The 13,145-nt window shown below is 36.4% G+C and overlaps 1 protein-coding gene and 1 long non-coding RNA gene across 5 annotated transcripts; one reads left to right on the top strand and one right to left on the bottom strand.

Moving 5' to 3' along the window:
- Nucleotides 1-176: 176 nt before the first annotated feature.
- On the top strand, nucleotides 177-2,606 carry LOC149987522 (uncharacterized). Its single transcript, XR_016498146.1, has 4 exons — nucleotides 177-971; nucleotides 1,363-1,642; nucleotides 2,019-2,104; nucleotides 2,260-2,606. It is a non-coding gene; the product is annotated as an uncharacterized LOC149987522 (long non-coding RNA).
- A 1-nt stretch (nucleotide 2,607) lies between these two features.
- On the bottom strand, nucleotides 2,608-5,316 carry LOC112294409 (ras-related protein YPTC6). 4 transcript variants are annotated; one of them, XM_024544766.3, is made up of 3 exons: nucleotides 5,000-5,316; nucleotides 4,593-4,804; nucleotides 2,608-3,527 (listed from the first exon to the last, which is right to left on the bottom strand). In XM_024544766.3, exons 2-3 carry the CDS (start codon nucleotides 4,755-4,757, stop codon nucleotides 3,042-3,044), a joined length of 651 nt encoding a protein of 216 aa, XP_024400534.1. In that variant the 5' UTR covers nucleotides 4,758-4,804; nucleotides 5,000-5,316; the 3' UTR covers nucleotides 2,608-3,041. The 4 variants fall into 4 exon arrangements, with proteins under 4 accessions (XP_024400534.1, XP_024400535.1, XP_024400536.1 ...); XM_024544767.3 differs by having other exon boundaries at nucleotides 5,221-5,316; XM_024544768.3 differs by having other exon boundaries at nucleotides 5,267-5,316.
- Nucleotides 5,317-13,145: the final 7,829 nt, after the last annotated feature.

The following is a 13,145-nucleotide window of genomic DNA, read 5'->3' as shown; positions in this document are numbered from 1 at the left end:
TTTTGCAATAAAAGTAATAAAAATAATAAATATTGTATATAAAATTATCCCATGTTATGGTCAAAAATATTTTTAAACCAAAAATATTATTGGTTTTATAATACAATGGACTAATAGTGTTGTCCAATAAAGATTTAACTACATTACATTCTATTATTTTCTAAAATAGTCTATTAAAATAATTTAAAAATAATAATATATATATGTATATATATATATATATTTATATGAATGTTAAATAGACCCAAGCTTTTACTAAATTGATCCACCCATGATCAAGTATATGGTAATCATGATGAATGTGGTTGATTTTCATTGGTTGCAAATCTAATAGTGGAGAAATGAATCTAAAGGTCATTTTTATTTTCATGATGGGTGGGTCAATTTAATAAAAGTGTGGGTCTATTTAATATTCCCATATATATATATTAGTGACTATAATTTTCTATTCAAACAAACAAACAAAAAAGCCATAATTTCAAAAACTGAAAAAATATATTTATATGCATAAATCAAACTCCATAAAAAATGTTCTCATCAGCCAATGGTTGTCTTCCTGCATGTGCACGCCCCAAAATTATCAAATTGGATAAGAATGAATGATACAGTGCAGAAGCCATGATGCAGCAAATCCAATATATCAATGGCAAGATTTATACTCCACACAGCCAAAACCACCACCACTGCTTTCGCAGAGAACCAATACCAATTCTGTTTTTCATTGATTATAATTATAACAATTATTTATCTTGGGTAGAATGAGGAGAATTTACTGTCAGCACCATGTGAACTCATTGTCTGCCATGATACCACTTGATAATTGGCGCAGAAAGAAATGGAACGTGTCCATTTATCTGAGGCAATGGAAAGGACAAAAAATGTCTCCTCCATCAGATTCTGTGGATTTGTTATGGCCATCTCTTCACATGACAGAAAAGCAAAACAAGGAGCAAGGGGAGAGCCAGCATCATGTAGTCCCATTATTGAAGATAAATCCACATCATTTGTTGACAATTTATATACATATATATATATATAGATATGTAACAGTACAAAATGGGATCACAACCCAGACCTAAATTTCAATCTGTTTCACAGTACTTGCATGGCTGACTCATGGACTTAGTGATTTTTTTCTATTCAAATCTATGAGTCAGCCATGCTAATACTGTGCACTTACCACTAAGGCTCTTTCCAGATCCATGTTGTGCACCTACCCCTTAAAGACCTAAAAAAAGCAGCTAAAATTGGTTCACATACTGGGTCTCATGGGGCAGCATCCTGTGTTGAGTAATGTCCACCTCTAAAGATCCATAATCCTGGACACTGAATGTCATCTATCATGGACTGTGGTGCACCCAGATGACAGATACATTACAAAAATGAAAGCAAGACAAGCAAATGTACAAAAGAGTGCTTGTCTTCTCTAGCTGCACCTGGGACTGACAAAAGCAATCTCCTATGGAGATTCTGCAAGCAGGGTCACACCATGGCCATGCAGGTAATCCTAACCCTAACTTACCTGAGTACATGGTCCACTCTCATCTCACACATTGTTTTGCATCAGTGAAAATCTTTTCAAGCAATTGGGGAGTTATCTAGAGATTTTGGCAGCCATGACCACAACCCATACTGGATTACTGTGAGCCTCAGGACAAGCCCTCCCAAATCCTCATGCAAAGCTCCTTTAAGCATATAACTAGGGGAAATAGATAGGTATTTATTTGTAGAGAGAGTGGGAGGATATGTTTAGGGATCATATGTAACAGTTAAGAAATTAATTGTAAAGGCAGGAAGATGGATGATAAAAGGCCATGGACTTTCTTCCTTAACAGTGTGTTGGTTGAAATATTCCTATCTAGTTAACTATTTAGGAAACCATTTTGGAATGGTAATCCCCACACTTGTACACAGGACATATACTTGCAGCAATTTTTTATTTATTTTTTGTCACCTTGTCAAGTAACTTGTACTCAACCCAAAATATTAATATCTTTAGGGAAATTTGAATCCTGCAGGACTTCTTAAGTACAGAAAGATCATCTGCAGAGAACCATGGTTATCTTTTGCTGTCATACATCTACTATGTTCAAGATCAGGTAAGGTAGGTATGCTCTTTCCAGCACAAGTCCTGGCATGATGCATATGAACTACAAAAACAACCACAGCACCAGCGTTGTTGTTAGAAGAAGACTAATAGCAAAAAATTCTGAACAGAAAATTAAAAAAACTAAAATTGAGTTGTACTGGAAATTCTAGATTAAGGAGGAATGAGAAGAAGAAAAAAGACATACGGGGGACTTGAATTTTAAGAACACTTCGGGCAGTAACCTCCATCCACATTTCTTAAATTGGCACCACGTTTTACACCACACGCTGACCTCGATACATCGAGGTTCTCAAGCCCATAAATCAAGCAACTCTCGGCAATCAACACACAGCAACCTTGCAAATTTCCTGTTCCTCGGAAACGAGCAGCACAGATTAAAAGGAAAAATGCTGTTCCCATACTCACAGCTCACAATTCCTCAGTACAAATCCTAAACGCATGTAGCATAACCAAAAGAGAACAAGTTTGAAACGAGCACAAAATTAATCACTCTGAAATTAACATGCTGAAAACAACAAATTAACATTTCCATTAACAATTATCTAGACAGGAATCTGTCCTAGCATACAAATTTGATTAATCTAAACAATATTAATCCTGATGTCTGGACCGAGGCCGTGGTAAACTTCAAGACTAACATGGCCTCTCAAAACTGCACCTCAGTTTGTTCTGATCAAACCAGTAACAAAGACCGCTAAATCAATACAACGGCAGATTACAACTTGTCCAACGACAACTGCTCACAGCATCTTATACAATTAACTGGCGAGAAGTTATCCATTGTAGTCTACCCAAGGTATAAAAAAATTCTAGTTCCGTAAGCTACAGTTTGTTTTTACGTAAGAACCTCATTACATCAAAGAGTGATTTACATAATTGAGACAAGCCATGAGACGGCGTTGGTGAACGAAACCACCAGCTATAGAGATTTTTAAGCTCCGCAGCAGCCCTTCTTCTTAAGATCCGGGGAGTTGCTGTCTAGCGGGACAATATTAGTTCCTTGGCCTGGACCCTCAGTGGTGCTCTCTTCAGAAGCCAAAGCTTTCTTGCTCACAATACGATAAATCTCTGTCAAAATCCTCTGAAATGCTTTCTCTACGTTTGTGGACTCCAAAGCTGAGGTTTCTATGAAAGAAAGTCCCTCTTTCTCTGAAAAAGCTTGGGCATCATCGGTGGGGACACCTCTCAGATGCTTAAGATCTGATTTGTTTCCCACCAACATGATAACAATGTTGGAGTCGGCATGGTCTCTGAGCTCCTTCAGCCACCTTTCAACATTCTCATAGGTCACATGCTTTGTAATGTCGTACACCAGCAAAGCTCCGACGGCTCCACGATAGTACGCACTTGTAATGGCTCGGTACCTCTCCTGTCCTGCTGTGTCCCAAATCTGAGCTTTAATCGTCTTTCCATCAACCTGATATAATACAGCAAACTTAAACATCAGCAAAAAGCCTTAACACATGCAAAAGAGGCAATGATGGATCATCCAAATCAAGGTTGAGATGAAAAAATCGGATGACTACCTAAGCAACAAAATCTATAGCACATGATGTCCGGACATCGAACTTCCATGAAATGCTCCCGCGCTGGATTCCCAGATTGACAATCACGACATTTCACCAAGAAAAAGGGGAGGAAAAGAAAAGAAATGAAAAAAGGGTTAATTTTTAAGAGTGCGTAAAAACCATGGAAAGCTTTTATGTATCAAACACATTATAAAATACACTCTGGCGGTTACTTAACTCCAATGAGACCATGTGTCATTAATCATAAGACTTTTTAATCGCTTTTAAGCAATAGGCATAATTACATATCCTGCAAGAATATCAAGCAGGTGCGAGCTTAGAATTGAAAGTATTCGTGAAAGCTTAATCCATAATAGAGGAAACTGAAGTTCTAAGAAAGAAAACTTATTTGCAACCCCTACTATGAGACAACTTTTAACCTTGTGAGTGGACAATCACTATCGATCCATGACATGTAACTGGTACAGACTAATCACCAATCAATCGCCAAGAAATGTACAGAAACAGTCGACAATCTAAACCACCAGTGGCTCAGTTCAGGCAAGAAACATGCAGCATGTAAAAAAAAGACTTGCAACCACATGGTAAACCGAAACATCTGTAAAACGTATACGAAGAACAAGCAGCAATTAATCTTGTAAGTAATTCTGCAGACCTAGCGGAAAAGGATCAAAACGAACCACAGAATACTGTATCGAAAACTCATTCAATCAAAAAAGAAACAGAAAAATAAGAAAAAGATTGGATTGATCTCGACCTCTAAACTAGACCGCACAGTGCCATATGTTTCATTTGCTAATGAATTTACTTCTTCCAGTACACTCCGTTCCATCACATACAAGGTCATCTGTTCAAAACAAGTCGTTCGTTTTCAAACACAGTTAACAATGAGAAAGACAGCGAAAGCAAGCTCCGCAGTGAATACATTGCATTTAGGGGCAGGTTGATGATACCTGAATAGATCTAGTAGCAAACTCCACACCAATGGTCGACTTGGACTCCAGACAGAACTCATTACGCGTAAATCTGGATAGTAGATTGGACTTCCCGACACCAGAATCTCCAATCAACACCACCTTGAACAGATAGTCGTACTCGTCATCCGCCTTGTGCGCCATCTTCTAAACTTGTTAGCAACCCGACTAACAAATAAAGCTGTCTCACTCTGAAGCACCTAGAAAAAACACTACCATCAAAAACCACGAAACCTTCATAAATTTAACTCACCACCTCAGAGACCCTCGCCAAATGAAACACACAGGCTCTGCCTCCAGCTCAAAACGCAAGAAAACGAATAAATATGAAAAAAAACGCCTGTCAGCATCCCAGATGTCCTTAAACATCCATCGACAAAACTTACGTTAACAACAGAAGCGAATTAAGCGCTCATTTCACACGAATCTAAAATGACTAAAGGAACGGTGTGGATCTCGACCGGGACTGGAACGTCGCATAGCAACAAGGGCAGCAAGCTTAACCCTAGCACAGCAGCACTACACAATGAAGCCACACACACACACAAAAAAAGAAAAAACAAACAAACAAACAAAATATGGAGCCACAAATTGTTAGACAGCAAGCCTGTGGTGCGTGATGAGGTCGCCGAGTTATCTGTCACGAGGCTCACGGATCTGTGCAGTGAAATCTCGGAGCAAATACGAGGGGAACTGCTTTGTGAGGATAAAACATAACAGTGTTTCTCCGAGCGGGGGTGCGAACTTCCAAGCAGATCCTCTGACTCCGAAGGCGGAGACCAGTTCCACTCGGAATCACCGTCCGTGCACTCACTGTACAGTCCTGTATCGTGTCCGCCGAGCTCTTTGTCTTCCCCCACAAATCAGTTCAGAACATGCTGCCAGTCCCCCTCATGCGAGCCTCCTTTTCTTCCCCAGGATTCCAGTCTGGAACATGCTTGCAGTGCCCACTGTCGATGACTGTTCTGACGATGAAAATCTAAAGTCCCTTAACAGTTTCAGTTCCCTTAACGGTTGTTGAATATGAAACTTGGGTAGTCTTACACCTAACTATGTTATCACTTTTTCATTCCTTTACTCTTTTGTGTGCATATGTATTTAAGTACTGAACTAAAATTATCATGCTAATAGTTTTTTGAAATAATTTTGAAGATGAAATTAATAATCCATTTTCCATACTTTATAAAATTGGCAGCATTTGTGTTAAATAAATAGTTGGTGGTTGATGTTGGAAATAGTTTTGGTAGGGCAGTTGGGAAGAATTACTATTATTAGATAATAGTAGAAACATGTGTTGTTACCTATAAAAAGATATTATAAATTATATGTTGTAAATTAACTTGTTGTTTTAAGTTTCATATGATGTAAAATTCTATGTTATATGTAGTGCTTTCAAGCTCTATGCTTAGTGACCTTGCAATGCTACTCTTAGTAAATTGTGGCAATATTGTAACAAGGTATAAATAAGATAATTATATAAATAATTAGAACCATGGAAATTTTTAGAATTGAAGTTAGGTTAGTGGACCAAGTAGAATCTATTATAGAATATTCTAAAAAGATTTTATGGTGGTTATCTAGGTGGATCCCACTATTTAGGAACATTCTAGAAAGTCTAAGGTGATAGGATAAGGTATAAATAGGACTGGTTGTCATGGACATATACATTTACTTCAATAATTATTTATATGATTAGATAGAAGTATGTAAATATAGATTAATTTCATAAAGTCTTTTAGTGAAGCTTCCTAAAAGCTATATAGATGCGATTTTGACTTTAGATATGTTTATAGGGCAAAAACTTAGCCAACAAGTTAACCTCATGTTGGTAGCTTGTGGAACAAGTTAACTCTACATAATAGCTTGTGGAACAAGTTAACTCCACATAATAGCTTGTGGAACAAGTCAACTCCACATAATAGCTTGTGGAACAAGCTAACCATGTGGCGCATACATAGATAACTTGCCTTACAAGTTAAGACATGTGGCTAGCAAAGTCAATATGTTTTGGAGGTCCTATAGGATATTGTCATGTAGCTCCTAGTTAAGAGTATATATGGAGACAGGAGTAAAGACTTCTTCACTCTTGTCAATGTCGTTTTAGTCCTTGGACTTATTTCAAGACTTTCTAGTTTTCTTATTTTTGACAATAACCATTTTAGTTAATATTACATTATCTTTTGAGTGATTTTTTAGTTCTCTTCAATGACACAAGCGTGTATCGAGGATTTTCTTTCTTTGAGATTCATGTCCCTGACACTAGCCAAGGCCTTTTGGAGCATTTGGTCAAGTATGGCTTCAAACCCTTTTTTTTAGTAAAATTTGGTTTTGCATCTTTCTGTTCAGTTCTATTTTGTTTTGTTTTTGTTTGTCCAGTTTTATCTTTCATGTCCTATTCTATTTACTTCTATTTATTTTTGTTTTTCTTTTTTTTTGTCCTATTTTGTGATAAAGCTTTATGTTCCTATGGATTAGAAGGATCTTGGATTTTTGAGTTAGTCTAGTCTTATTTCATTGGTATCAAAATGAATATTAGATTGTTTACTTTTGGTAGTGTGTCAATAGTCATTATCTAGTCCATACTGGGTATTGTGTTGAAGCTACCACGAGATACTCTTAAAAAGTCAATTGGAAGGTGAAAAAATATTACAATACTAGAGTCTAAAAAAGAAATTATAGTATGGAAGATATGGCGGAGCAATCTCAAATAGAGGCTCAAATACAACACGTCTTAGACCAAATAGCTACTTTACAAGGACAAATAAAAGCCTCAAGGACAAAAGACTCAACATTTGCTATGTTGAAATTGAATAAGCTTAGTATATACTCTAAGACTTTAAGACAAGAAGATGTATGTCAATGGCACTTCAACATACAACAATACTTCAAACTATCTAGGGCAAATATCACTAAAAGATTTATATATGTAGTCAGCTATTTGAAAGATGTGACAGTTATTTGGTGGCGATATCAAGTTCAAAGCTATGGAGCTCAAAGTAGATTTTGTGATTAGGAGGAGTTTGAAACCAAGTTTAAGAATTAATTTTGGCCCATCAATATAGAAAAGGTAGTACGGAATCAATTAGTAAATCTTATACAAGCTAGATCCGTACAAGATTATGTCTCCCCATTCAAGTCTCTATGTTTTCAAATTAGCAATGTTTTAGAGGTGGAGCTAAGGAATCCATAAACATTCTAAAAGGTAATACGGATTGCAAAAAGGATCGATGCTATAGATTTCAAAAATTGTGGAGCATGACCTATAGTATGAAGTCCTATGCCACTATCTAATATTATGGCACAACAACTAATACCAATAGAAATTGATGCCCTACAAGGATCACTGACACCACAAAGATGACAAATATTGGTACAAAAGAGATTGTGTTTCTATTGTCAAAAGTCAGGCCATTAAATTGGAAGTTGTCCAAAATGCCAAAATTCAAGCACCAACAAGAAAAGGTGGGTTCACAATCTCAAAATTTACCAAGTCAATAATTAGTCAAAGTAAGAAAATGATGCTCTCCAATAAAGGTATTGATGGCGAGTATTGGGAATAGGTATTGTCTCTTAGAGACAAATGGCATGGCCTTAGATAACTATAAAAATATTCAACTCATATATCTGACGAGACTACTAAGAAAACAACCATGTCGAGTACTTATAGATTGTGACTCTACAAAAAATTATATCTCAACTGAAATTACTGATTGATTTGGAATTAAAATTAAGAAAATCAAGGAAGAAAGTATATATCTTATAAATGACTAAGAGAACGTATTGAGTGAGATAAGTGAAGAAAAAACCTTGAAATTGATAGATGCCTACATCTTAAGAGAAAAATTCAAGATAACTAAGCTAAAGTATGATGTTATTTTTGGTATGCCATAGCTAGGGATGAGAATTAAGTAAGTTGATTGAGTAGCAAGGACAATCTCTTTTAAAGATAGAAGATGCAAAGTGACTCTTCACACCTCTATATTAAGTAAAGAGGAAAGACAATCTACAACTAAAGACTTACTCGTAGGGACAAACTTCATGGAAAAGCAAATAAAACATGAACAACGAATATATATGGTGGTTCCAAATCTTACGTTAGTAGTGTAAAAGTCAATTGAGGGAGTAGAACGAGTAGAAGAACTCATATGGAAATATCAAGATGTCTTTCCAACCAACCTACCTAATAGCGTACCTCGTCATTGAGGTGTCTCATTTCAAATAGAATTATTGCCTCAACAAAACCAACAAGTCAACTAATTTATCACCTAACACCAAAAGAACTTAAAGAACTATGGAAGACATTAGACGAATTCTTAGAAAAAAGCTTCATTCAAGAAAGCACATCACCATAGAGAGTACATGTACTCTTTGCACTCAAGAAAGATGGTGGACTTTGCCTTTGCATCAACTATCAAGGCCTCAATAAGTAGACTATTAAAAATGCATATGTACTTTCATGTGTAGATAATCTTCTTGATCAACTTAGTAAATACGACCATCTTTAGTAAATTGGATCTTTAAAGTGGCTATTGGCAAATACCTATTATAAGAGAGGATACCAAAAAGATGATATTTTATATGTGCTATGGATATTTCAAATGGCTAGTTTTATCCTTTAGCCTCACTAATGCTCTAGTGTCACGGCCATAATCATGTAAGCTAATAATTACATATAGAAATAGATAGAAGTAAGTAAAAGTAGGTAAAAATAAGTTAATTCTATAATATTTAATATAGAAGCTTCTTAGAAATTTCCTAGATGCTGCTTTGACTTCATAGGTGTCTTTAATTGACTTTTTGGATTAGAAACGTGGTCAACAAGTTGGCCATGTGCCACACATGTTGTTAGCTTGAAGATCAAACTAACTATGTGGCCCACAAGTAGAAAAACTTGCCTTGTAAGTCAAGGCATGTACCCTACAAAGTCAACACATATTGGAGGTCCTATAGAACGTCGCCACGTAGCCCCTAGTTAGAGAGTATATATAGAGACAAGAGTGAAGGCTTCTTCACTCTTGTCAACTCCTTTCTTGCTTCTAGTCTAGTTTCAAGGGTCTCTAGTTTTCTAGTCTTTTGGCAATAGCCATTCCAGTTTCTCTTTCAATATATATACTTGTATATATATATATTTTGTTACCTCTCTTGAGTGAATGCTCACTTGTTTGAATTATTTTTTTATCGAGTTCTTCTCCTTGAAAGATTGAGAAGAGTGCACTTACAATATCAGAGCTTTGTTTTTCTTGAGTAAGAGTGGATTACTCCTTTCTCTTGACAAGACATAAGCGTATTAGAAGTTTGCGGATTACCCACTTCTAAACTGATATTGTTCTTAGTATCTTCTTTGTTATCAAGTCTTTTCTTTTTCTTTTGTCTTGAGTAATATCAGACAAATTTTTCTTCTTAGTATCATTATGGCAGAGCTTGTTGAAATAAAGAGTGCAATGGCACAAATGCAAGAACAATTGAGGGAGTTAATGCTTGCGATGCATCAACTCAATTCACCAACAGAAGAAAGAACAAGAATAGCAGAAAGTGGAGACATAGAGATGATCGGAGCTGCTTCAACATCTGCACCAAATCACATTTCTTCTCCAATTGTACAACACCCTGTAAGCACTAGAGAACCAAGAATTTTTTTACCCGAGAAATTTGATGGTACAAGATCAAAGTTTCGAGGGTTCATCAATCAAGTACAATTGGCAATTGAACTTCAACCGCAAAGCTATCCAACTCCAGGATCACAAGTCAGGTTTATTGGCACTCTACTTTCTGGTTCTGCATTATCGTGGTTTTCGTCTTTTCTCGAACAACAAAATCCAATATTGGACAATTTAGAAGCTTTTTTGGTAGAGTTTCGATCTATGTATGGTGAACACGATGCAACTCGTGTCGCAACAAACAAGATTCGAATTCTGCGATAAGGAAACCGCTCTGTAATAATGTATGCTTCACAATTTTGACAACTTGCAATTGACATCAAGTGGGATGATGCTGCACTCATCAGTCAATTTCTTTATGGATTGCAATACGAAGTAAAGAAATTGATGCTCAACTTACCTGATCCTCAAACTTTGAGTCAAGCAATCAATTTTGTGGTAAAATGTGAGAATCGACTTTTTAAATTTCGATCCGAGAGTCGTACACGGGAACCTCAACGTTATTACTCAGTGGCAACATCAGCATCTTCGCCAAATGTACATTAGGAAGTAGAAGACATGTAAATTGACGCAGTACGTTTTAAACCCCTAACTGAGCAAGAAAAGATTTGTCATCGTCAAGAAGGATTATGTTTATACTGCGGAGAACCTAAGCACATCGCTCAACATTATCCAAAGAAACAACGTAACTATAAAATGAGGGGTACGACGGTCAAAGAAGACAACATGTCGGAAAACGGATTTGTCCAGCTACAATAGGGACCGTGCAGCTGGAATCTTGTACAATTCCTAATGAAGGTCCTATCCTCTCCCCAAAACCCTCTTCTTGTTTTATAATAGAATTATATTTAAAAACCTAAGAATTACAAAGCCTTTGCTTTATTAGATTCGGAAGCCTCAGCATGTTTTTTAGATGGACAATTTATTAAAAGTCATAAAATACCTTTTGTACAGAAAACTAAACCCGTACATGTAGAAGTCATTGATGGCCGTCCTTTGTCTTCTGGAGATATCACTCATGAAACTCGCCCTATAAAAGTAACAATAAACGGTCATGTTAACTACATAGCTTTTAACATAATTAAATCCCCGTCCAATCCAATTATTTTAGGTTTATCCTAGCTAGAAAAATATAACCCTCGAATAGATTGGAATTCTCGTAAACTTGACTTTTCCCAAAGCATTATTAATAGTTCTACCAACCAAGTAAAAAGTTATAAATCTAGTATAGTAAAATCGGTATTTATAGGTGCAAAAGCATTTATATACGCAGCAAAAGAAGGATCAACTTTTGCTATTTATGCTGCACCTATTTTTGAAAGCGTAAAGACTTCAAGTGGCATTCCAAGTCAATATCAGGATTATCAAGACGTTTTTGAGAAAAAGAATGCAGATATTCTTCCTGAGCATCGCCTATATGATTGTTCAATCGACCTCAAGGAAGGAACTCAGCCACCATTTGGACCAATTTACAGTTTATCGCAAGATGAGTTGGCTGAACTCAAGACATATATTGATGAGAATTTAGCAAAGAATTTCATACGCCATTCAAAATCTCCAGCAGGAGCTCCAATTCTATTCGTAAAGAAAAAAGATGAATCTTTGCGAATGTGTGTTGACTATCGAGGACTCAACAAGATCACAATCAAGAACAGGTATCCATTACCTTTGATATCAAGACTCCTTGACCAGTTGAATCAAGCTAAGATTTATACAAAAATAGATCTAAGAGGAGCATATAATCTAGTACGAATCAAGGAAGGAGACGAATAGAAGATTGCGTTTCGAACCAGGTACGGATATTTTGAATATAATGTCATGCCTTTTGGACTCATGAATGCACCAGCTGCTTTTCAACATCTCATGAATGATGTATTTCATGAATTCTTAGACAATTTTGTTGTCTGCTACCTAGACGATATCCGGATCTATTCTAAGAACGTCGAAGAACATAAAATACATGTTCGTCAAGTATTACAAAAACTTAGAGATGCAAGATTGTACACCAAGATGGAAAAGTGTGTATTTCACACTACTCAAGTTGACTTTTTAGTATATATCATTTCAAATGATGGTCTCATGATAGATTCTAAGAAAGTCCAGACAATCATGGATTGGAAGATTCCAAGGACAATAAAAGATGTCCAATGTTTCTTGAGATTTGCCAATTACTATTGGATCTTCATCAAAGATTTTTCACGAGTTGCAGCTCCACTTACATGCTTGACCAATAAAGACAAATTCCAATGGAATCAAGAAGCGGAAGCAACATTTGAAGCCTTGAAGACATCGTTTGTATCTGCACCAGTCTTATATCGTGTTGACTTTTTCAAGGCATTTTTTATGGAAACAGACGCATCAGATTTTACCTTGGATGCAGTTTTGTCACAAATGGGAACATATGACAAACTTCATCCGATAGCTTTTCATTCAAGAAAATTCTCAGCAGCCGAGATCAATTATGAGATCCACGATAAAGAACTGCTTGCAATTGTGGATTCTTTTCAAGAATGGCGTCATTATCTAGAAGGCGCTTCTAGTCCAGTTACTGTGTATACAGATCACAAGAACATCGAGTATTTCATGTCAGCACGCATGTTGAATCGTCATCAAGCTCGTTGGAGTATGTCTTTGTCAAGATTCGAGTTCATTATCACTTATCGGCCAAGAAAACAACAAGGTTTGTCCGATGCATTGTCTAGACGTTCTTATTTTGTACCAAAAGAAGGAGATGCAACTTTTGAGCAACAAAGAACGGTCCTCTTGAAACCGGAGCAATTTCATCTCCGAGCAATGAAATCAACATTGACTGTTGATTCAACTTTTCTCAAGCAAATCCAGTCCAGTATGTCCTCAGGCCCTCTTGTTCATGATA

Source organism: Physcomitrium patens, chromosome 17, assembly GCF_059467195.1.
Source record: "Physcomitrium patens ecotype Gransden chromosome 17, ASM5946719v1, whole genome shotgun sequence".
NCBI lineage: Eukaryota > Viridiplantae > Streptophyta > Bryopsida > Funariales > Funariaceae > Physcomitrium > Physcomitrium patens.
This window is presented reverse-complemented; position numbering and strand designations above follow the sequence as displayed.

Coding starts and splice junctions, on each gene's coding strand:
- LOC112294409 (XM_090244120.1), bottom strand. CDS start 4,757: ATGGCGCACAAGGCGGATGACGAGTACGACTATCTGTTCAAGGTGGTG. Junction 3,528..4,592: donor TTGCTACTAGATCTATTCAG/GTATCATCAACC, acceptor GTATTATATCAG/GTTGATGGAAAGACGATTAA.